Source organism: Pleurodeles waltl, chromosome 3_1 (assembly GCF_031143425.1).
Source record: "Pleurodeles waltl isolate 20211129_DDA chromosome 3_1, aPleWal1.hap1.20221129, whole genome shotgun sequence".
NCBI lineage: Eukaryota > Metazoa > Chordata > Amphibia > Caudata > Salamandridae > Pleurodeles > Pleurodeles waltl.
Window position 1 is genome coordinate 1,202,405,399 of NC_090440.1, and position 22,158 is coordinate 1,202,427,556.

At 45.0% G+C, this 22,158-nt stretch overlaps 1 protein-coding gene across 7 annotated transcripts in view; it reads right to left on the reverse strand.

The window, feature by feature from the left end:
* Nucleotides 1–9,257: 9,257 nt before the first annotated feature.
* FOXRED1 (FAD dependent oxidoreductase domain containing 1) overlaps nt 9,258–22,158 on the reverse strand; it is a 942,813-nt gene continuing 929,912 nt past the window's right edge. For all 7 annotated transcript variants that reach the window (XR_011201503.1, XR_011201504.1, XM_069224511.1 and 4 more), the window contains one exon: nt 9,258–9,894. Coding sequence is in view for 1 of the 7 variants with exons in the window: in XM_069224512.1 (XP_069080613.1) it covers nt 9,793–9,894 (102 nt within the window). In the remaining 6 variants the exon portion in view is untranslated. The remainder of the gene's footprint in view (nt 9,895–22,158) is intronic.

Below are 22,158 nucleotides of genomic sequence, written 5' to 3' on the forward strand. Positions count from 1 at the left end.
ACCACGAATGGACCCCAAACCTATGTGACCTTGTAGAGGGTCGCTGGGACTGGAAGAAAACAGTGAGGGTTAGAAAAATAGCCCACCCCAAGACCCTGAAAAGTGGGTGCAAAGTGCACCTAAGTTCCCCAAAGAGCACAGAAGTCGTGATAGGGGATTGCTGCCAGAAACAACACCAGCAATGCAACAACGATGGATTTCCTGACAAGAGTACCTGTGGAACAAGGGGACCAAGTCCAAGAGTCACGATCAAGTAGGGAGTGGGCACATGCCCAGGAAATGCCAGTTGTGGGTGCAAAGAAGCTGCCACCGGATGGTAGAAGCTGCGTATTCTGCAAGAATGAAGAGGGCTAGAAACTTCCCCTTTGGAAGATGGATGTCCCACGTCGTGAAGAGTCGTGCAGAAGTGTTTCCGTGCAGAAAGACCGCAAACAAGCCTTGCTAGCTGCAAGGGTCGCGGTTAGGGTTTTTGAATGCTGCTGTGGCCCAGGAGGGACCAGGATGTCGCCAATTGCGTGAGGGGGCAGAGGGGGGCGCCCAGCAAGAAAAGGAGCCCACTCAGAAGCAAGCAGCACCCGCAGAAGTGCCGGAACAGGCACTACGAAGTGGAGTGAACCGGAGCTCACCCGAAGTTGCACAAGAGGGTCCCGCGAAGCCGGAGGACAAGTCAGGAGGTCGTGCAATGCAGGTTAGAGTGCCGGGGACCCAGGCTTGGCTGTGCACAAAGGAAATCCTCGAAGAGTGCACAGGAGCCGGAGTAGCTGCAAAACTCGCGGTTCCCAGCAATGCAGTCTAGCGTGGGGAGGCAAGGACTTACCGCCACCAAACTTGGACTGAAGAGTCACTGGACTGTGGGAGTCACTTGGACAGAGTTGCTGAGTTCAAGGGACCTCGCTCGTCGTGCTGAGAGGAGACCCAGAGGACCGGTGATGCAGTTCTTTGGTGCCCGCGGTTGCAGGGGGAAGATTCCGTCGACCCACGGGAGATTTCTTCGGAGCTTCTAGTGCAGAGAGGAGGCAGACTACCCCCACAGCATGCACCACCAGGAAAACAGTCGAGAAGGCGGCAGAATCAGCGTTACAAGGTCGCAGTAGTCGTCGTTGCTACTTTGTTGCAGTTTTGCAGGCTTCCAGCGCGGTCAGCAGTCGGTTCCTTGGCAGAAGGTGAAGAGAGATGCAGAGGAACTCTGATGAGCTCTTGCATTCGTTATCTGAAGAATTCCCCAAAGCAGAGACCCTAAATAACCAGAAAAGGAGGTTTGGCTACCTAGGTGAGAGGATAGGCTAGCAACACAGGTAAGAGCCTATCAAAAGGAGTCTCGGACGTCACCTGCTGGCCCTGGCCACTCAGAGCAGTCCAGTGTGCCAGCAGCACCTCTGTTTCCAAGATGGCAGAGGTCTGGAGCACACTGGAGGAGCTCTGGGCACCTCCCAGGGGAGGTGCAGGTCAGGGGAGTGGTCACTCCCCTTCCCTTTGTCCAGTTTCGCGCCAGAGCAGGGCTGGGGGATCCCTGAACCGGTGTAGACTGGCTTATGCAGAAATGGGCACCATCTGTGCCCATGAAAGCATTTCCAGAGGCTGGGGGAGGCTACTCCTCCCCTGCCTTAACACCTTTTTCCAAAGGGAGAGGGTGTAACACCCTCTCTTTGAGGAAGTCCTTTGTTCTGCCTTCCTGGGCCAAGCCTGGCTGGACCTCCAGGAGGGCAGAAACCTGTCTGAGGGGTTGGCAGCAGCAGCAGCTGCAGTGAAACCCCGGGAAAGGCAGTTTGGCAGTACCCGGGTCTGTGCTAGAGACCCGAAGAATCATGGGATTGTCTCCCCAATACGAGGATGGCATTGGGGGGGCAATTCCATGATCTTAGACATGTTACATGGCCATATTCGGAGTTACCATTGTGAAGCTATACATAGGTAGTGGCCTATGTATAGTGCACGCGTGTAATGGTGTCCCCGCACTCACAAAGTCCGGGGAATTGGCCCTGAACAATGTGGGGGCACCTTGGCTAGTGCCAGGGTGCCCACACACTAAGTAACTTAGCACCCAACCTTTACCAGGTAAAGGTTAGACATATAGGTGACTTATAAGTTACTTAAGTGCAGTGTAAAATGGCTGTGAAATAACGTGGACGTTATTTCACTCAGGCTGCAGTGGCAGGCCTGTGTAAGAATTGTCAGAGCTCCCTATGGGTGGCAAAAGAAATGCTGCAGCCCATAGGGATCTCCTGGAACCCCAATACCCTGGGTACCTCAGTACCATATACTAGGGAATTATAAGGGTGTTCCAGTATGCCAATGTAAATTGGTAAAATTGGTCACTAGCCTGTTAGTGACAATTTAGAAAGAAATGAGAGAGCATAACCACTGAGGTTCTGATTAGCAGAGCCTCAGTGAGACAGTCATAACACAGGTAACACAAACAGGGCACACTTATGAGCACTGGGGCCCTGGCTGGCAGGGTCCCAGTGACACATACAACTAAAACAACATATATACAGTGAAATATGGGGGCAACATGCCAGGCAAGATGGTACTTTCCTACACTTATGTTTGCCATTTCTAAGTTTTTGGTGTGCATACATATGAGTGCCATTCAACTGTCAAATGTGTGACACTGAGTGACACTAAATCTTAAGTAAATCTAAGCAGTGACTAATATTTGAGTTTTCTAGTTTTGCATTCAGATAAACACAAAAAAATTAACAATCCTAAAACAAGCAACACATATTGTAATTGTCAATGCTTGTTAACAATCAGTTTTGTTGTGAATAAATAGGATTCAAAATGTTTTCCCTCCACATCTTTCTGAAATCCTCCATCTGCATGGCTTACACATAATTTCTTTCCTGTTCACTACTTTTCTTTTCACTCAGTTTCGCAGTCTTTGCTCCTTGTGTTCCCCCCGCCCCCACGTCACCCACCCATCCTCTCACTGCCTTCTTATCTGAATACATATCAAAAGGATAATTACAATTGGCACAGATTTGAAAATCACGGTGTGCTCTGCAGAGACGACAAGGATTGGATAAGCATGTAGGCTTAACACATTTATGACCCGCCGACAAGTGCTGTGAAGATATTTTACTGCCTTGAGCAACGGCTGCACACCTGTTGATCATACCCCATCATAAACATCCACCTAGAAGTCAAACTTAGCTATAGCTGACTCAGGTTCAAGTATGCGCTGTAGAACAGTCACGTTTTATTAAACTACAGAAAAAACTAAATTAAAATACTCCTGAAGAATGTAAAATAAAGTAAAATGTGTTTCTTGAGGTTTGTGCTTTCTGTTGATGTCTTGCTCCGGTGTGACACATGTTCGCTTCTCTGTTGCACCTCCCCCCGGGTGATGTGAGTGCGAGGTCAAGGAAAATACTATAACCCCAGATCATTTGCAAAATACAAATGCTCTTAGGGAATGCAAGCTAAAGTAAGACATGAAATGTAAACGGGGAGCGCACTGTAGGCATACATTAAGTAGAATCTGGTGCTGTTTTTAACCATGCAGCAGAACCGCTGCCAGGCTACACACATATAAAAAAAATTCAACTTACTTAGTCGCAGAGCTGCTGCCGTGTCACTGCTTCCGCACTCTAGGCACAGGCTCCCAACCTGCCCAGTGCCAATCATGGCGCTGCTCAGTGCAATGTTATGATTGTCTGGAGAGCCCTGGTTGGGTGCTCCAATGCAGACTGGGAGCCTTGGCTAGCTCTCTCCAACTCGGCTACACAGTGCTGGGTTGGAGAGATCCCTTGTGTGCATGTGTGTTTGGCCAGCCCGAGACAGCCAGCCAAACATACATGCGCACTGAGGGGAGTGCTCTGTGCACGCCCCTCACTGCTCGTCACCCCCACTGCCCTGCCCCTTAGAAATAAAACCACAATAAACAGCGTTTGTCGTTTTGTTTCTAAAGGTTTACAGCCCCTGCTGCTACTGGCAGGGGGACAACGCTCCTCCACCCTAACGGAGGAGCCGCCCCTGGAGCATTCTGAGCCTCCACCTAGATGCATATGAAAGGGAAGGCAAACAAAGGCACACAGCTTGTTGTCATCACTTCACAAATACTTGAGAGGCATGCTTTTTAGGTCAGTCAATCCCAATATAAGTGATATGCTGTGCACTGTAAGAATATCAGATGTGTAGGTCTGTTCCAGTCTTTATACAATTAACAATTTAAATAATTGTTTTTTTTTTTTTTTTTTTTTAACAGCCCTACTCATCCCAATGCAGGGTTGAAAAGTTCTTCACATCACATATACATTGACAATAAATCCTACAAATGTGTAAATCAATGTACAAAATGTGTTACATAAGACACTGAGGGTTACAAGGTGTAGGAGTCACATGTTCTTTTCAGTGTGCAATATTAGAAGGATTACAATTTATGAACTGTGAGTAACAAAAGGATCTCTGTGTTAAAAGGAAGAACTCACTTACCTAGCTACATAAAATAAAAATCTGTCATCTGCATGTTGTGCTTTGCTGGAGACACATCAACCCTCTACACTCATTTAATTCAGAACTGCAGTGAGAGAAAACAGAGGTCTCTCCAGCAAATACTTCAACCTTCAAAGTTAACTTATTATTATTGTTACTTGGGATTTACTAGGCACATAAAAATTTGTGCAACAGTTGCCTTAACCCCATGAGATACTTTAAAATGTAGACTTTGCAACCAATTTTGCAGAATAGATTTAGTGCTATGTTCCTCCTTGTTGCCAGCTTCTTTGCGGCACAGGTTTTAAAAAATAAATATATAAATTGAAGCTCACATTTTGTGAAAGGGTTGTGTTCTTCTCATTTATTAAATCTCATAATTTGCTCATATGTGCCCATGATAGACCTGCAAAATGTGTGTGAAGTGTTAAGATGTGATGTCACTTGTGATGTCAGTTCTCAAGGTCATGAGCTGTGATGTCACTTCCTGTGATGCTGTGATGTCACGCTGTCATGTCATTCACCATGATGTCACTTGTATATTGCCTAACTTGGTTAGTCCCCCCCACTTCTTTTTTTTTTTTTAGGACTTGTGCCCTGGTTGGTATCCAAGGCAACCACACCTCACCTGGCCCAGCTTACCCTCCAACTGCTTGCTCAGCAGTTGACAATCACATCTTCTCCAGCCTGCAAAGTGCTATGCATCGGGTGCTACAGCGCCTTGGTTTTCGTGCAATTCATTCAGCGTGACAACATTTAAGCAGGATGATGCTGACACCAGTATTCAAACGTGTTATACTAACCTGCATAGCGTGGTACTTAGCAAGGCTGAAAGAATTTTTCAGGTAAGTAGGGGAAATAGCTCAAAATCTGTTGTGGGATGGTTCTTGTCATAGAATAGGAATGTCCAAGTTAACTTGAGATGTATATGATGGCGCATTGCACTTACGTATATGCTACTGGCATCACAGATGATTGTAATTAATGACTCCACTGTGGGCTAGCGGTATACTAGCTAAACAGAAACATTTACAAGGCTTTGACGGATGGGATAACATTTCCAACCTTAAGTGACATGTGGAGTAGGGACGATTTAAATCCTTTTGAGAGCCTCCAGGGCTAGCTTAAGCAATCACAGACCGAGATATTACAACATTTATAGATAAGGCATGTTTTGGGGAAACATCACTATTAAAATGTAACCACCAGATGGCTACCCACTCCTAAAAGCTGTTAATCAACAAATCATTCTCATTAATATACAAAACCTCAACTGTTAGAAATTGGGTTGTTAATTGATTGGGCTGTAAACCTTAGTCAAACAGCAACCACAATCCTAGTCAGGGTAATTGTCAGGCAAACCCTAAATTAACCTGTGCTACCCCATCCTCACCCCAGTAGCTTGGCAGAAAGCAGTCAGGCTCAGCTTAAAGGCAATGTGTAAAGTATTTGTGCAACACTCTAAACAGTAAAAACAGCACACAAAAAGATACCACAACTGGTAAGAAAAATAGAAAAAATAGTACTTAATTAAAAAAAAAAAACAAAAAAAAAAGACCAAAATGACAAAAATCAAATAAGTAGAACTTGAGTAATAAATTTTTAAAGACAAAACTGTAAAATAGCGCTTAGAAGAAAGAAGCAACTGAGGGTATATGGTCCCGCTGAACCGGGACAAGGTCAAAAGTTCAGGCTGACAGACAGAGCACAGGCGGCTACAGGGACCCTTCTGGGCTCACTGAAACAAAATACCTTAAGTCCTAGAGCAGAGGTGTTGAGTTAGGTCCAAACCACACGATCAAGGAGATGAGTTGATTTTTCCATTGCAGCTGAGGAGATGATTCCAAGTTCCCCCCTGGCGATGCACCGGAGCTGAGATGTGGGGGAGTTTGGGTGCTGGGTGTCTTCATGTCGAGATGGTGCACTGAATCCGATGAGCGCAATGGCTGCGATGTGGAGTTCAGCATTATCGTTGAGGCTGTCATCCCAAGGGATGTAGGGAGCTTGCACCGAAGAAAGTGTTGCTGTGTTGGTTCCAAAGGCAATGCACCGGTTCTGTTCATGCAACTGCAGACATGCATTGGTTCTGCTGAAGCAGCACCCTAGGTCCACTTACAAGGTTCCAGGTCTGCAGTGGCACCATCTGGCAGGAAAAACTCACAGCTGGCAGAGTCCAGCAGCTGGCAGAGTCCAGTTGCAGTAGTAGGTTGGTTGGAAGTCTTTTAGGTCCATGAGACTTCAGATCAGGAGGACAGTAAGCTGATCCTTGAAGTCTCTCTGGGTTCTGAGGTAGAGAGAAGAAGGTCTAGTCCTTCTCACTCCCAGGCAAGAGAGAAGCAGGTCAGCACCACAAAGCAGGAGTAGTAGTCCAGCAGAGTGGCAGTCCTTGTAGCAGCACAGCACCTCTTTTTCCTTGCAAAGTATCCACAGGTCCAGAAATGTACTGGAGTGGTGGGAGCTGAGGTCTAGTTCTTATACCCAGTGGTGACTTTGCAGTCGGGGAAGACATCAAAGAAGAGTCTTTAAAGTGCACAGAGGCCACAGCCTACACTCAAATCCTTCTAGGACTGCCCATCAGGTCGCACCTAAGCCCCCCACTGTGTGTGACTGTCTGGAGGGAATACACAATGCCCACTGTCACTCAACCTAGATGTGCAATGAGAGACGAGCTGGAGGCACACAGGGTTAAGAGCAGCTAAATGCGAACTTTCTAGAAGTGTCATTTTCAAACTTGTAATGATAAAATAGATTTCACTATTAAACAGGATTTATCATTACAATTCCACAGGGGCTAAACATGACCGATTTACCTCCTTTCAAATATTTGGGAGTTTTTTTACTACCAGAACATATAAAACCTAAAATCACATGCCCTACCTTTTAATCATATAGCACCCTGTTCTATGAGCTTCCGAGGGCCTATCTCAGGGGTGCCTTATATGTAGCAAAAGGGGAGTATAATGTTTTGCAAGGGCTTCTAAATGGCAAGTAAACATGGCAGTATAACACTGCCTTCAGGCTGCAATGGCAACCTGGGACATGTTTTAGGAGGGCTACTTGAGTGGGTGGCACAATACGTGCTACAGGCCCAGTGGTAGTATTTAATTTACAGGTCATGGGTACATGTAATACTACACCACAAGGTACGTACAAGTAAATCAAATATGCCAATTTTGGTATATGCCAATTAAACCATGTTTTATGGAGAGCACAGGCACTTTAGCATTGGCCTTAGTGGTAAAGTGCACAAAGCCCTAAGACGAACAAAAACAAATTCAGCAAGACTGGAGGCTAGCAGGCAAAAAGTTTGGGGGAAGACCACACTAAGGCTGTCAGGTCTAACATTAACTGACAAGATATCAAACAGATGAGCTGAGCTAGGCAGATCTAGAGGGCAATGAATTGAGGGAGGCGTTCAGTATGCTTCAGGAGTGGCAATCATTGCAGAATTCAGCCAATACAACGTACTATCTTGCACTGAGCGATACTCTAACAGTGATGAAGACATTTGGGAAGTCGAACACCGAACTTTGCCTCAGCGGATGTGGACAGTTCAGAAATTTCTTTCATAGTAGAACACTGAAATGCTGAGAGCTCCACTAAAGACAATGGAGTAGCTGCGGACCAAGAGCACCTCTATAAGCCTTCTACTCCAACAATCCAATGTATGTCTTTTTGTTTCTCCTTGTTTATTTAGAACATTTTATCCTCAGAGGGTGGAGTGTTTGAATAGCCTTACAGCCACTGTGTCTCGGGCTATACTGATTGTTAAAGGCCGTCTCCCTGGGCTCAGGACTATAACTCAGATCCAGGCATTTAACAACCGGTATAGCCCTCAGCAGGGGCTCTACAGATACATTCTATGGTTCTATCCTAGTTACAGGAAATCTATGACGGAACAAGGAACTTCTTGGAGGCTATAACATGGATCACACATTTTGAAGAGGCAAAAACCATTGTACTAGCAATATGGGATCACAACATACACTTTGCAATCAAGAACTAATGATCAACCTTTGAGAGATCGCAAAATTGCTGTAAAGCTCTACTGTACCACCCATGAACTATGATATCAAGTATGGACTTGTGTATACCGCTGAAAATAATGTGTATGAAGAACAAGAATGCTCCCAAAAATAAAAGAAAATCTGGCGCCTTTGGATAAAGCAGAAGTGAGGGTTCATATAAGGGAGGAGAGTGGGTTAAGGATAATATAGTTCATAAGACTCTGAGAAGAGAGTTTTTATAATTATAGGTTATGCACTGTTGACTTTACTACAATAACGAAGACTAAGAAATGTGAAAGGTTTTGAGGTACACAACCATCGCTTCTGTAATTACAGACCCTGGTGTCATAGACTATGTGCTCATTAATTTGTCACAAAATACCTGGCTTTTCAATGTTTAATACAAAACCAATAAAATGTTTTAGAAAAACCGCAGTTTCACAGGATGGCCGGATCAACACACAGTAGGGTCTTTAGCAGACTTATGGAGAAGCATTGACATAGGCTCCCACAAAGTCTGGCAGGACCACCATACCATTCAGATTTTTTGAATGGTCTCCTTCAGATTGAAACTGAAAAGGAGTAAACCTGCAAGGAGCAAGCAACAATGACAAGCCTTATTTCTTGGAGCTGATGAAGGTGGAAAGTGCAAAGGCCAAAACAAAGGTGACAAAGCTAATTAGCTTTTTCTAAATTGTTGATCTATAAAGGATGAGAATGCCGCAAGGCACATATGTTGTCTCAGAGACAGACCCTTTTTAGCTAGTACCAACCAGCAAAGCACACGCAACAGGGAAGCAATTAGCGCGGCATGGCTTGAATCCATTTTTTATTTCATACCATGTCGCAATATGATTTAATCAACAAGCATCAATATATTGTGCAAGGGGCATGGTGCTGCATAGAAATGTATACAATTAAATGGGGCTGTACCGATTCTTAACGTGGCAGACTTATCTGGTCTTCTATAGTACGATATCCCTGTAGCTCTAATGGTTTCCTAAAGTGAGATTTGTGTCAGCTACAATGTTGCTTGTCTTAGTGAGATTCACAAAATTATCACACTACCCACACATCATAAAAAAGTGTCGATCAATTAATGCAAAATCAGTGGATCACAGTCACTTCATATAAGCTCACCTTACTGCCCTTTATGTAATCTTAAACTCATGTTTAAAAATATTAATCAAGTCAAGCCAATCTGGACTTGCAGAAGTAATCTCTTTGTCATAAATTCTTACACCTGTGTTACTGCGATATTCAAACTTGATTCCCAGTAATAACTTAAGTGTACATGCAATTTTTTTTTCATTGGCTTGTAGGCAAAAGCTAGCTATGGTAGAGTTCAGTTTTATTCAGTGTACCACGAAGGGCAGCTAGCCAGCTGTAAAACATCAGTCAGTAGATGAATCAGAATTTGGCCATAGCTCTTTTGATGTTTCCTGGGAGCCTCCTGAAAGACAAAAATAAACACACTCAGCCATCTGAGCGAATAGCTCTCAAGTTCAAGAGATACAAAGGCATTTCATTCAATATGTTTATTTTTCATCATTTTTACGGGAGGTGGTTATGATTTAAACATCTACAATCACAATTTCACCAAAAAACAAAACCACAAACAAGTACAGTAACACAAACACACGCCAACAACAAATACATTAAAATAAATAAGATGGACAAACCAGTCAAAATTTACAAGACTGCCAAGTCAGTCTTTTGGGATGAAGCAAAGCTTGCTTGCTGAAACTGAACGAAGCAAAAACTGACCCAGATTTTGAGGAGTCAGGGGAAACAAACATCCACACAGGGATGTCTGTCACCTTTGGAAAAAAAAATACAACCTCTTTCTACACTTAAAAGCTTGAGGGGGGCTGACAAATTAATCTTCTGGTCTAAACACGTTGGTGCCTATTCAGAAAAGCACATCCCTATCTATATTTACACCATTGTATATTTACTACCATCTTTGGGTGTAAAGCTACACTTTTTTGATATTCACTATTTCCGAGTGTCGACTTACACCTAGGTGTAGACTTACATATCTCCACCCCTTCAAAGAAGAAAGTGGATCCTTCTACACTAGGAATTACATGTGTGAGTTTACTACTAGTACAATAGCACACATAGGTGGAGATCTCTGCCACTGTGTCAGAGAGAGCCCTATGAAACAATGGACAGGTTACTTCCCTTCGGTAGGGCCTTATCTGGTAGAGATATTGGCCTGTTTTAGAGTTTGGCGGACATGTTAACCTGTGAAAAACGTGACTTCTATCCAGTCCACCATATTATGGCTTCCACAGGCTATAACTGAATTGTAATACGGCGGACGGGACAGCTGTCACGTTTGTGATGAAGTAACCCCATCTTCCACACTCTAAATCAGGCCTTGTATCTAGCTGCAGATTCCTTACCTTGGAATTTCCCAGGCGCCAGACTGCATCTGGAAGATTTTTCGTGAGCAGTACCCCTGCGTGCCGTCGATCGGCTCCACGTCCCATGGCGGTGCCTACGCCGGAAGTGACATTGCAGTATCTATATAGGTGACACGCTGGCGCCACTTACTTTTCACGACTTTCTATGCCAGCAGCATGGAGCCATGAAGAGCACTGACCACTGGTGTGAATAACTGAAAGGGGTCAACTCTGCCCTTCGAAATCTGTCCGCAGAGCAGGGAGGATGAATGAGTCGGTAAAGAATCTGGAGCTAGTTATAGTCTCTAACAGATAAGGTGTTACCAAAGGTAAGTAACCTGTCCATCAGATAGAGGCTTCGAGCTGCAGATTCCTTATCTTCGTATAGATACGCAAATAATACCATCCCCGGAGGTGGTGTCTGCTGGCTAATTTCAGATGAGGAAGTCCTGTAGGACCGAATGCTCAAGTACCCATCATAATAGACCTGACTGTCCAGGCAGTAGTGCTTGGTAAACATGTGCAGTGAGGCCCACATAGTAGCTGCCTGGCACATAACAAGGACTAAACTCTGCGCGCTAAAGCAGTGGAAGCTGCTTTTGCTGTAGTGGAATGATCATGCAATCCTTCAGGAGGTTGCTTCTTGGTCAGTGCGTAGCAGATTTTAATGCAGCAAACGATCACCTAAGAAATGGCGCTCTTCTGCACAGCTCTACCTTTCTTCGCACCAACATACCCCACTAAGAGTTGGTTGTCCACCCAGAACTCTTGAGTGCGGTTAAGGTAGAACAATAACACTCTTTTTGGGTCCAGACAGTGGAGTCACTCTTCTTCTTTAGAGGGATGTGGAGGAGTGAAAAATGTAGGCAGTCTGATGGACTGACCCACATGAAAAGGGGTGATCACTTTCAGTAGAAAGGAGGCCCTTGTGCGAAGTACCACCTTGTCAGCGTACACAGGGAGGTAAGGCAACAAAGATGAGGTTTGCAGATCACTCACTCTGCGTGCCGATGTAATTGCCACAAGGAAGGCTGTTTTCAGTGTCAGAAGCCTGAGGGGACAATTTGTGAGAAATGTCAGGACAGAATTGAGATCCCATTGAAGCATGATAAAGGGAGGATAAAGGTCAACAAAACACTTTAAAAAAATCTATATACCATAAGGGATTTAAACAAGGAGGTTTAGTCAGACAACCACAAGGAGGCAGAAAGAGCAGACAGCCCTTAAGAGTGTCTACAGCAGAGCCCTATTAGACAAGTGATAGAATAAAAAGCCTCCAGAAAGAGGGGCAGAGAGAGGATCAACAAGCTTCTCTGTACAAAAAGCCACAAATATTTTTTCAATGGCAGGCACATACCTATTTCATGGAAAGGACGACTGGCTGCCAAGATTACATTATAGACTTCAGGAGGAAGGTTGAAAGCGGTTAACTGTTGCCGCTCAATCTACACGCAAGAATGCAGAGAGTGGACAAGTTTGAGTGAAGAACCCTCTCCTGTTGCTGTGATAGATCATCCCGAAGGGGCAGCCTCATCGGAAGATCGATGGCCATGCTCAATAGCTCAGAACACCAGACTCTCCATGCCCAGTCTCGAGTCACAAGAACGACTTGGGCCCAGCTGTTCCTGATCTTCTTGAGAACTCTGGGCAGGAGTCGTATAAGCGGAAAGGCATACAGGAGGCCTGAGCTCCACTTAAGGCGAAAAGCGATGCAGAGTGAGAGCTTCCTTGGAAACTCCAGCTCTCAAAACTGCTGAAATTACATGTTCTTCATGGTAGCAAACAGATCTAACCAAGGCTTTCCCAACTGCTGAAAGAGACCTTGTGCAACCTCTGGGTGGAGAGGCTATTTGTGATACGCTAGACATCAACGGCTGAGTTTGTCTGCCCTGATGTTCAGAAATCCAGCCAGGTGTTGAACTACCAGGGATATGCCCTACAGTTCCAGCCAAATCCAGGGACGCAGAGCCTCTTGACATACAGTCCACAACCCTACCCTGCCCAGTTTTTTGCAGTACCACATGGCCTTCCCTTGATGGAGGGTAGAAAGGCTTTCAATGCCAGTTGGATTGCTAGGAGCTCCAGCATGTTGATGGAAAGTCCTGCTGCCACCGGAAACCAGAGTCCCCTGATGTCTACCTCTCCCGGATAGCAACCACGGCCCAGGAGTGATGCATCCGTCACTTTTGTGAGATCTGGTTGAGGAAGGGAGAGGGGTCTACTTGTGACCCAATCATGATTTGTGAGCTACTGCTGGAGGTCTTCTGCAGTTCCATACAAGGTATGGACCAAGTTCGGACTCCAATGCTGCACCCACTGGAACTTCAGGTCCCACTACGGAGCCTGCATATTCCAGCAGGCATGTGTTACTAGCAGGATGCAGGAGGCCATGAGGCCCAGCAGCCTCAGAGTCAGTCTCCCCAAAATCCAGGATAGAGGCTGAAACATCTGTATCATTGCCTGAATATCCTGGACTCACTGGGAGGATATGCCTGAAAATGCACTGTGTCCAGAACAGGTCTGATGAACTGGAGAGTCTGAGAGGGAGTCAGGTGTGACTTGGGCCCAATGATAGTGAACCCCAGCGAATGCAGAAGGTTCGCCATAGTCTGTAGGTGGGAGATGACAGGCTGGGGTGAGAGTGCCTTCAACAGCCAGTCATCGAGATAGGTGAAGACTGGTACCCCTGATCTCCGCAGATGAGCTGCAACCACTGCCTTCATCTTGGAGAACACCAGAGGGGTGCTGGTGAAGCCAAAATGAAGCACAATGAACTGAAAGTGCTCATGGTCTACCGTAAACCATAGGTAAGGTCTGTGGGCAGGCAGAATGGGAATGTGGAATTAAGCATCCTGCAAGTCCAACGCTACCATCCAGTCTCCTGGGTCCAGGGCAGACAAGACCTGAGCTAACATTAGCATTTGAATTTCTCCTTCTTGAGGAAGAGGTTGAGGGTCTGGAGATCTAAAATAAGATGAAGGCATTTGTCCTTTTTGGGTACCAGAAAGTAGCGTGAATAGCAAACACAGCCAACCTCTGGCACTGGAACCCTTTCTATGGCTCCCTTGGCCAAGAGAGCCACAACTCCTTCATAGATAAGGGACAGATGATCCTCCATCATCTGATCGAAAGATGGTGGCATGGGGGACATAGTAGTCTCAAAGGGGAGTGAGCAGCTCCTTCAGACAATCTGCGAAACCCACCTGTCCAATTTTATAGACTGCCAGTGGGGAAGGTGATGGTGATTAGGAATGTTTGGAGGCTGCAGCTGTCGGCAGGTGGTGGACTGAGCAGACTGCTGGCTAACTGACCCAAGAGCTCTATGGGCACTGTGCCTTTGGCAACACAGGGGCTAGGAATCATGCATGGCTAAGAGGAAACTGGCATAGCAGGAAGCCCCTTTCATTCACAAGAAAGGGGCAAAAGGCAGACTAGGGGTGGTGCGGGCGAAGAGAGGCCCAAAGACCTGGCTGTAGCTTGAGAATCCTTGAAGCACTCAAGCGCCAAATATGCATGGTCTCTGAAGAGACGAGTGCCATTGACGGGCATGTCCATAAGAGAAGCCTGAACATCACCTGAAAAGACAGTCATTCTCAACCAGGCGTGGCATCAAATGGCCACTGTTGATGAAACTGCTCTGCCAAGTGAGTCAGTTGTGCCTAGTCCACAGCGAATCGTGAACTTTGTTGCATCTCTCCCATCAGCCTGAGAAAGGGGGGCCCGGGTCTCTGGGTTCTGTGGCAGCACTTGCACAATCATATCCCACAGAGTGTGGGAATAAAGGCCCAAAAGGCATGCCTTGTTCATGGATCTCAATGCAAGGCTGGCACAAGAAAACAAATTTTGCCCCAAAGTGTCCTCAGTGGCAGTAAAGACCAGACTCCTGCCTCAGCCATGGAAAGTCAACATTTTTACTGCAAATACTACATTGATATTATCAATGATGTTATCAAAGAAGTCATGAGTGCTGTTATTTGTGGGGTAATTAGCAGTGCACGGTGAGGGAACGAGTTATAGTTACCAAAAGGCACCAGTTATAGTTAACTTGAGCTAACTAACTATAACAGTTGAATATCTATGGTTTTGAACGTTTACAATGTGAGCCTAACTATAACACCCCTGTAACCTTTGTTTTTTTCAGTAAATTTCTCTGTTTAAAAAAAAAAAATTAAGTATAGTACATTAAGCCAACCATCACCGTGCACTGCCTTTCGCCATACATAGTGGTGGTTGGCCACCGGGCTAACCCCCTATACGCACCCAAACTGGTGCCAAGCACAGCCTTCAGCCGTGTGCGGCAGGGGTTGCCCGCAAGGTCTGGTTTGCAGCCAACCCCCCTAACCACCTAACCCCACCCACAGCCATGTGCAGCGGGAGTTGGCTGCAGCATGTCTATCTGGCTGTGAGAGGGTGTATCTGGGGGCGAGAGTGGCTGTGAGTCTCATTCTGGGTCTGAGAGTGTGTGCATCAGTGTCTTATTGGGTGTATCAGTGTCTTTGCAGGTCTGTGAGTCTGAGTGGGTGCTTGAGTGTCTGAGTGGGTCTGTGAATGGGTGCGTGAGAATCTGAGGGGGGCTGTGAGTGGGTGTGTAAGGGTCTGAGGGGGTAGGTGAGTGGGGGAAAGATAGAAACAGAGAGAAAGAGGGAGACCGCTAGAGAGTTTTTTAGGCTCTGATGGATGATCTACTTAGAATGCAATATTTCTGGACAAATTGAAAGGAAAAATGTATTTTGTCAATTAAAATGAGTGAGATGACCTTTCAGTATGAACTTTAAACTTTTGAAGGTTAAAATAAATTAAAGAAGGAAAACAACCGCAGGCACACCTGGAGTCTCAACATTCAGTGCGTGGGTCTGTGACTGTAACCTTTAGGTCATAGGTGACTCCTTACTATGATGTTTCGAGACACACCTATGACAGTCAAACCCACACATGTGACTGGAAAGAAATATGAATGTTCCATCACTAGGAAGGTTTAACAGTAAAAACACCAGTAGATAAACACACTGCCAAGCGATACTAGGATTTATAGAGGTAAGTGCAAGAAGACACCACTGAAAGTAAGAGTGCGAGTGTGAGTGTGTGTGAGAGTGTGTGTGAGTACACCGTGGAGGAAGGCTGAAGGCCCCAGCGGTCCTAGCCGGCTCCCTGTGTCCTGCAGGAGCCAGCATTGCTCCCCAACGCAGGGAGCTTCTCTTAGTAGCAAGGCAATGGCTCCACAAGGGGGGCCGCGTGGCCCTTCAACTGTGATTTTAGCCCAAGGGAGTTGGTGATTCCTGGGGTTCAGGGGGTCCGAAACAGACCCCCTTTCTTTTTTGTCACGTTTGCCCCGGGGAGATGGTGGTCCCCGGGGCTGCGGAGGGGCCGTGCTCCCCTGCATTCAAATACAAGCAAGCCCTGGGCAGGGAGGGTGGGGGTTAGGGTGGTGGTGATTACTGGGCTGTGGTCAGTGGGGTGGCCCCTCCCTCATTGAAACAGAAAGAAGCCCGGGTTGGTGGTTATCCCCAGGGCTGTGTGGGGACGCGCACCTCCACCGCATTCAAATACAATCAAGCCCTTGGGAGGTGGTGGTCCCTGGGGCACTGAATACCCAGGAGGGGGGCCCTGTGCCGCCCCCCCCCTTTATTATTTACTTTGGCCTGAGACCTCCCCCACAAGCATGGGAGCCTGTGCTTTTTTTTTTTAGAAGAAAATTTTGCTGCAAATTTGTGAATTTTGCGAATTGCCAGCAAAACTTTTTTTTTTTTTAAAGGGGTTTTTTGGTCCTCGCGGGCTCCCTCTAGGGCAGGGGTCTCCAACCTTTTATGTAATCAGAGCTACTTATGTTCAACAAAACTCATTGTGAGCTACAAACAAATATTGTTGTTGTAATAGTGACATCATACAAGTTAACATTAGTAGATGCTTTGTGCAAGATTACCAGTACTAAGGACCTCAGTGCATCTCTAGTATTGTCAGAAAATGTCTCTTCCTGGATAACATGTAACAACCATGGCTGCAATGCCCCTATCACCAATGTAATAATAATTTTGGCAATAAGTCTTCCTAATGCAGAATCACTGAAATATCAGCTTTGAGTAGTTTTCAGAAATTCATATATTTTGTACAAATAACAGCCTACAGGTTCTGAAAATACACACATTTTCAAAATGTCTATACATATCTTAGTTAACAAGCAAAAGCTTCTATGTTATTAGGCTGGACTGCACAAATGGGAGCTACTTTTTTGTAGCTGGCAAGCCACCAGTAGCTCACGAGCTACTAGTTGGAGAAGCCAGCTCTAGGTCCTCAGCAACAGAGCTAAGGGGTCAGGATGTCACTACCCTGGCCCCTTTTCTTTTTTGTTTTATAATGGCACTCGGCTGTAGCCGAGTCCCAAGATGGCTGCCAACACTTCCTGGTTTGAAACGTTGGCAGCCAATCAGAGCTGTGCATTTCCCTGCATGAGCTCGTCATTATTTCGCAAATTCATGACAAAGGATTCGCGACCCTAGATATACAAATTTGTTTTCTCTTTAATATCTCCTAAACGGATTTGCACCAAATAGGCAAAATCTGCATACCAAAAGCTAATTTTCTGCCAAATGTGGTGTAATTCAATCCAGTGGTTCGGGGCTGTAGTCGTGTTCAAAGGTTCTAGGGGAATTAACATGGGAAAGGCATGTTTTTTTTACCCCCCTTTTTCCTCGGCTGCTGACTGATCACCCCAAAACTTTCCGTGTGCAACAAGACTCACCTGAGCACTTTTTTGGGAACATTTTGTGAAGATTTATTAAACTGTGCTAAAGATATAGGCAAGTCAAAAAAAGCTCCTTCTATGGAACCATTTTCCTAACTATGGCCACCACCACTAGGAAAAATGTGTGTGTGTGTGTGTATATATATATATATATATATATATATATATATATATACACACAGATACATACACAACCACACATATATATATATATACACACATTGCCTACTGGCAGTTGCAAATAGGTAGTTATATAGTTAGGACCTAGTATAGTAAAAATGTTTTTTGTTTTGTCAATAACTTTAGTGCCATTTGACAAATCTTCACAAACTTTGCACAACTAGTACACCAGTCAGTTCAGCTGCTGTCTTGAAAGTTTCTGGATGATACGTCAAGCGGGGTCAGAGAAAAAGGAGACACCCAAAACATTTACCCCATGCAATTTCCGTTGGGATTTTTTGACATGACTAGAGTCTGAACTCCTGGACGGAATTAGGCCAAATTGGGCAGAAAGGTAGTTCTTTGTCCAGAAAGCGCCCTTTTTGTTATTTGGTGTAAACCCATTCAGTAGTTTGAGAAATGTAAAGTTAGAAAAATAGAGCTATCTCGGGATGAGGATCCTCCGTGGATCAGACAGTCCCCTTGCTGATATCTGATTGGCTGCAAACACTTCAACCACGAAGATTTGGCAGTCATTTTGGGATTGACTCAGCCGAGTCCCAAAAATAAAGTAAAAAATAAAGAAAGGGAGGCAGAGTAGGAAAACCCTGAGGAATTTTCCCCCAAAAATTTATTGAAACTGCGGTGGATCTGGGGATTCCGAGAAATAAAAAAAATAAAAAATAAGCACAGTTTTCCGCACTTTGTTTCTCTATCAGCCTGCGGGTGGGCTAGGTCACGGGGGCATATATAATGAAAAGAAATGGGGAGGGGAGTGCATGATGCCCTCCTCCCCAAGGCCATTTTGGGCCCCAAGGACTGCCAACTCCCCGGGGATCTAAATGTAAAAAAAACAAATCAAAGGAATTAAAGAATGGGGGCTGTGAGCCCCCCCCCTCCGTAGGCCTTTAAATGTCCTGGAGATTGCAACCTCCCCGGGGCTTGCAAAGAAAATAAGAGGGGGGCTGCACAAACCCCCCCCCCCCCCCATGCTTGAAAAATTACCCCAGGGATCACCACCTCTGCATAGCACAGTATGAGAAAATGGAGAGGTGGGCCTCTCCCATGCCATTTTCGGCCCTGTGGACCGCCACCTCCCTGGGCCCGGCCCGTGCAAACAAAGTAGTGAACAGTTGGCCCCCCTCCTGGAGCCATTAATGGACCGCCAGGAACGGTTCCCCATCTCCCGAGGTGCCCACCTTGGGAGACAGAAGTTTACTACTGAAACATACACCCATCTGTGTGGAGATCTCACATAACAGACAGGAGTCTATGCCCATAGGTTTGTGAATCACATTTTGTAGTACGAGTAGCTTCTGTAACACTATTTAACAAGTGCAAAATGCAGTTTGTGAATAGGGCTCTCTATTGCTAATTGGGTATATGGAGGATTTTTACAATTTAATAATAAAGAATGAGCAATTGTAAACACAAGCTATTTAATAGCAGGCTTCATTATTGCAATGTTCTCATGTCTTTCATGGAAAGATAATGAAGATCTATTTAAATGCCAGTTAGATACTGGGCTTACATAGTCTAGTAATGTTTCAGAAGATTGTAGCATACTTCATTCGACACAAGCATCTGATGCAGTTTAATATTCTGTACTTTGGTGAGTGGTAGCTGGTAATTTTTGGTACTGCCCTCTATGAAATTTCAATGCACTGAACAAACCTTGAAAGATACTAACTGACAATAAGCTCACTTGTTGACAGTTTATTCTGAGCAATGGGCATTTTCATGAGGACTTGATGCAAACGTTCAGAAAATTAGATTAAAAATGTTGCACCTTTATTAGCCTAGTTTTGGCAAGAAAGAATTATGTCAGGAAAGTTTGCATTACAATCAATGAAATCCCATTCAAACAGTGAGGCATACATTTTTGAATCGCAGCAAGCAAAGCTTGCCTCCCTCAACTCCATTCTTACAACTGATTTGTGCACCAACCCCTTTAATTTAAGAACTTAAAACAAATGGGGCCAAATTGTGTAATTTAAAGCACCATTTCTATGGCCTGGTTTGACAGTACAGCTGTCGTCATACAATTATGTGAGAACACCAGAAGAGGGGCTTAGGCCCTGCCCAAATGTTGGGAGTCAAAAGTACGTTTAGATTGGGAAGAAGCTGTGATTCCACCAAAAAGCACATGCCCTCCTGTGATAGCTGTGATCATTCTGTTTATTTATCCAGCTGCCTGGGGTTGAACTTTCAAGGGTGCACACATGCTGTTACATTTTCTTGGAAAAGCAGATGTTTTTCTCTGACAATAGCACAGATGGAAGAAGGGAAGTCATTAACCTACATGGATTTGTAGTTCTGGCTTGACAGTACAAATGTCGGCCTAACCTTTTAACCTACACCAAAATTATTCTATACTTCTTTTCTTCTATACAAATCCAAATCCATTATCGTGCTATCTACTTTTAATACTTCACATTATCACACAACATTCTTTTAAAGCCATTTGTCGCCAATCCTTGTTAATAAGATTGCTGAACACCATTTAATTTACAGATAGTAATTCATGGTCTTCACAGAAAACCAGAACTCCACAAAGGTGACTTTTTCAGCATCATTTCACTAAGGATTTGACCAAAAAATGTAGGTCTTAGTTATGTATTTTTTTTCCAAAGCATTTGATTAAGTTTTGATAGCAAATGATTATCAATCCAAACAAGTTAGGCATGGTCAGTTGAATTAATTCCACACCCTCATATCTCCCACCCTGAACCCTCCTCCACCCTTTCACCCCCGCTGGTTACATGTAGTTTCCCTTGTAGTAACACAGCCTCCCCTTTGAGTCCCCTTCCTATGTCACAATTCTGATCCTATGGTTTGGGCACCCTCCTCATTTCCTTGGGAGTTCTAAGATGGTTCATCTCCAGTTATCATTCATTATCTCTTTTTCTCTCTTTGTTATTTGTCCCTGGGGCCCATCCTCCCTACACGTTTTTGTGTTTATGGATACATCTCCTGCCCTTGTAGGCCATTTTTTTCACCCTACATAGACCCATTCCCTCCACCCAGTCCTGTAGTCTCAGCTAAGATGTGCTATCCCATTTCAGGGCAAAGTTTCTCTTTGCTACTATGTAACCCAAGTTGATCAGCAGTTTATTGTAAGACGTTGCATTGGATTCTGCCCATATTCCCTGCAGTGCCATCAGGGCATTCACAAATTTTGACACAGCAGTGGCATTTCTAAAGTATGGAGCACTCCTTTCCAAAAGGGTAGGAGTTTTAGACAGTCCCACAAGGTGTGAATGTGTGTGTCCTGCTGCCACATTGTAGGAGACAGGTCGTCTTGGGCCCTGCCTATTCTGTGTAGGAGTACTCGAGTGTAACACGTTCTGTGTTGGATTTGTAATTGTAGTAAACAAAATCTTGCTCTTATGACTACTTTTCTGAGGAATTGCAGGTCCTCCCTCCAGGCTTCGTCCTTCAATTCTCCTATGTCCCTCTGCCATGGTGCCCCATAGCCGCGTTAATTCTCCCTGTATGTTCCTTATCAGCGTGGCATATGTGAGGGAAATGGCTTTTTTTTTTAGTCATATGCCCTTCCAACCGTTGCATTTCAAGTGGGAAATTATCCCTGCATTCCTGCCCTTAGGGATCCTGGCTTGTAGGGCGTGTCGTAGTTGCAAATATTTAAACATTTGTGTGGTGGCCATATAACATTGAGCCCCCAAACCTTCCCATACCTTGGCATCAACCCGAATCCACTCATCTAGGGCCTCTACTGCAGTAGCAAATTGCATTGGTGATAGGGGTTTAGTTATGCATTTATGCATGCTCTCCTTTCATTTGTCAAACGTATAAAGTCTCTTCCTCCTTCACGTCTAAATTTTTTGGCATATTCCTATTGTAGGATACTAAACTGATAAGTTATATTGATCTCATATTCTAAGACCTCAAGCAGCACAGCTGCCTTTCAAACCAGGTCGATGTTGGAGACATAGACACACTATTGCTCCCATTAAAGTGAGCTTACTGGTTCAGACCGCAGGTAGTAAGAGAACTCTTCTCAAATGTTCCCACCGTAAGGAGAAGATTTGCATGTAGAGTTAATGGGATCGGAACACGTTAACCGTGTGGTACAAACCGCCACGGCCTCCAAATGGCCACTTCCAGGATGCCGGTGGTCTCCTCTCCTGCCCTCATCCATTCCCCCCCGCACCACCATCTACAGCTTATGGATTCTGGAATTTGTTTTACTATATAAATGCCTTATATTTGTGACCCTTGACTTTAAAAAAATGGCCAAATAGAAAAATTGGCATAAAGCTCTGACTGCAGTGCTGCAATATGAAGGACATGAGTGGGAAATGCAGTCAGATAAGCAAAAGAACGGTGAAGTTTGAACTACCTCTTTACGGAGCCTGAATTTTCGATATCACTTCAAATCTTCTAC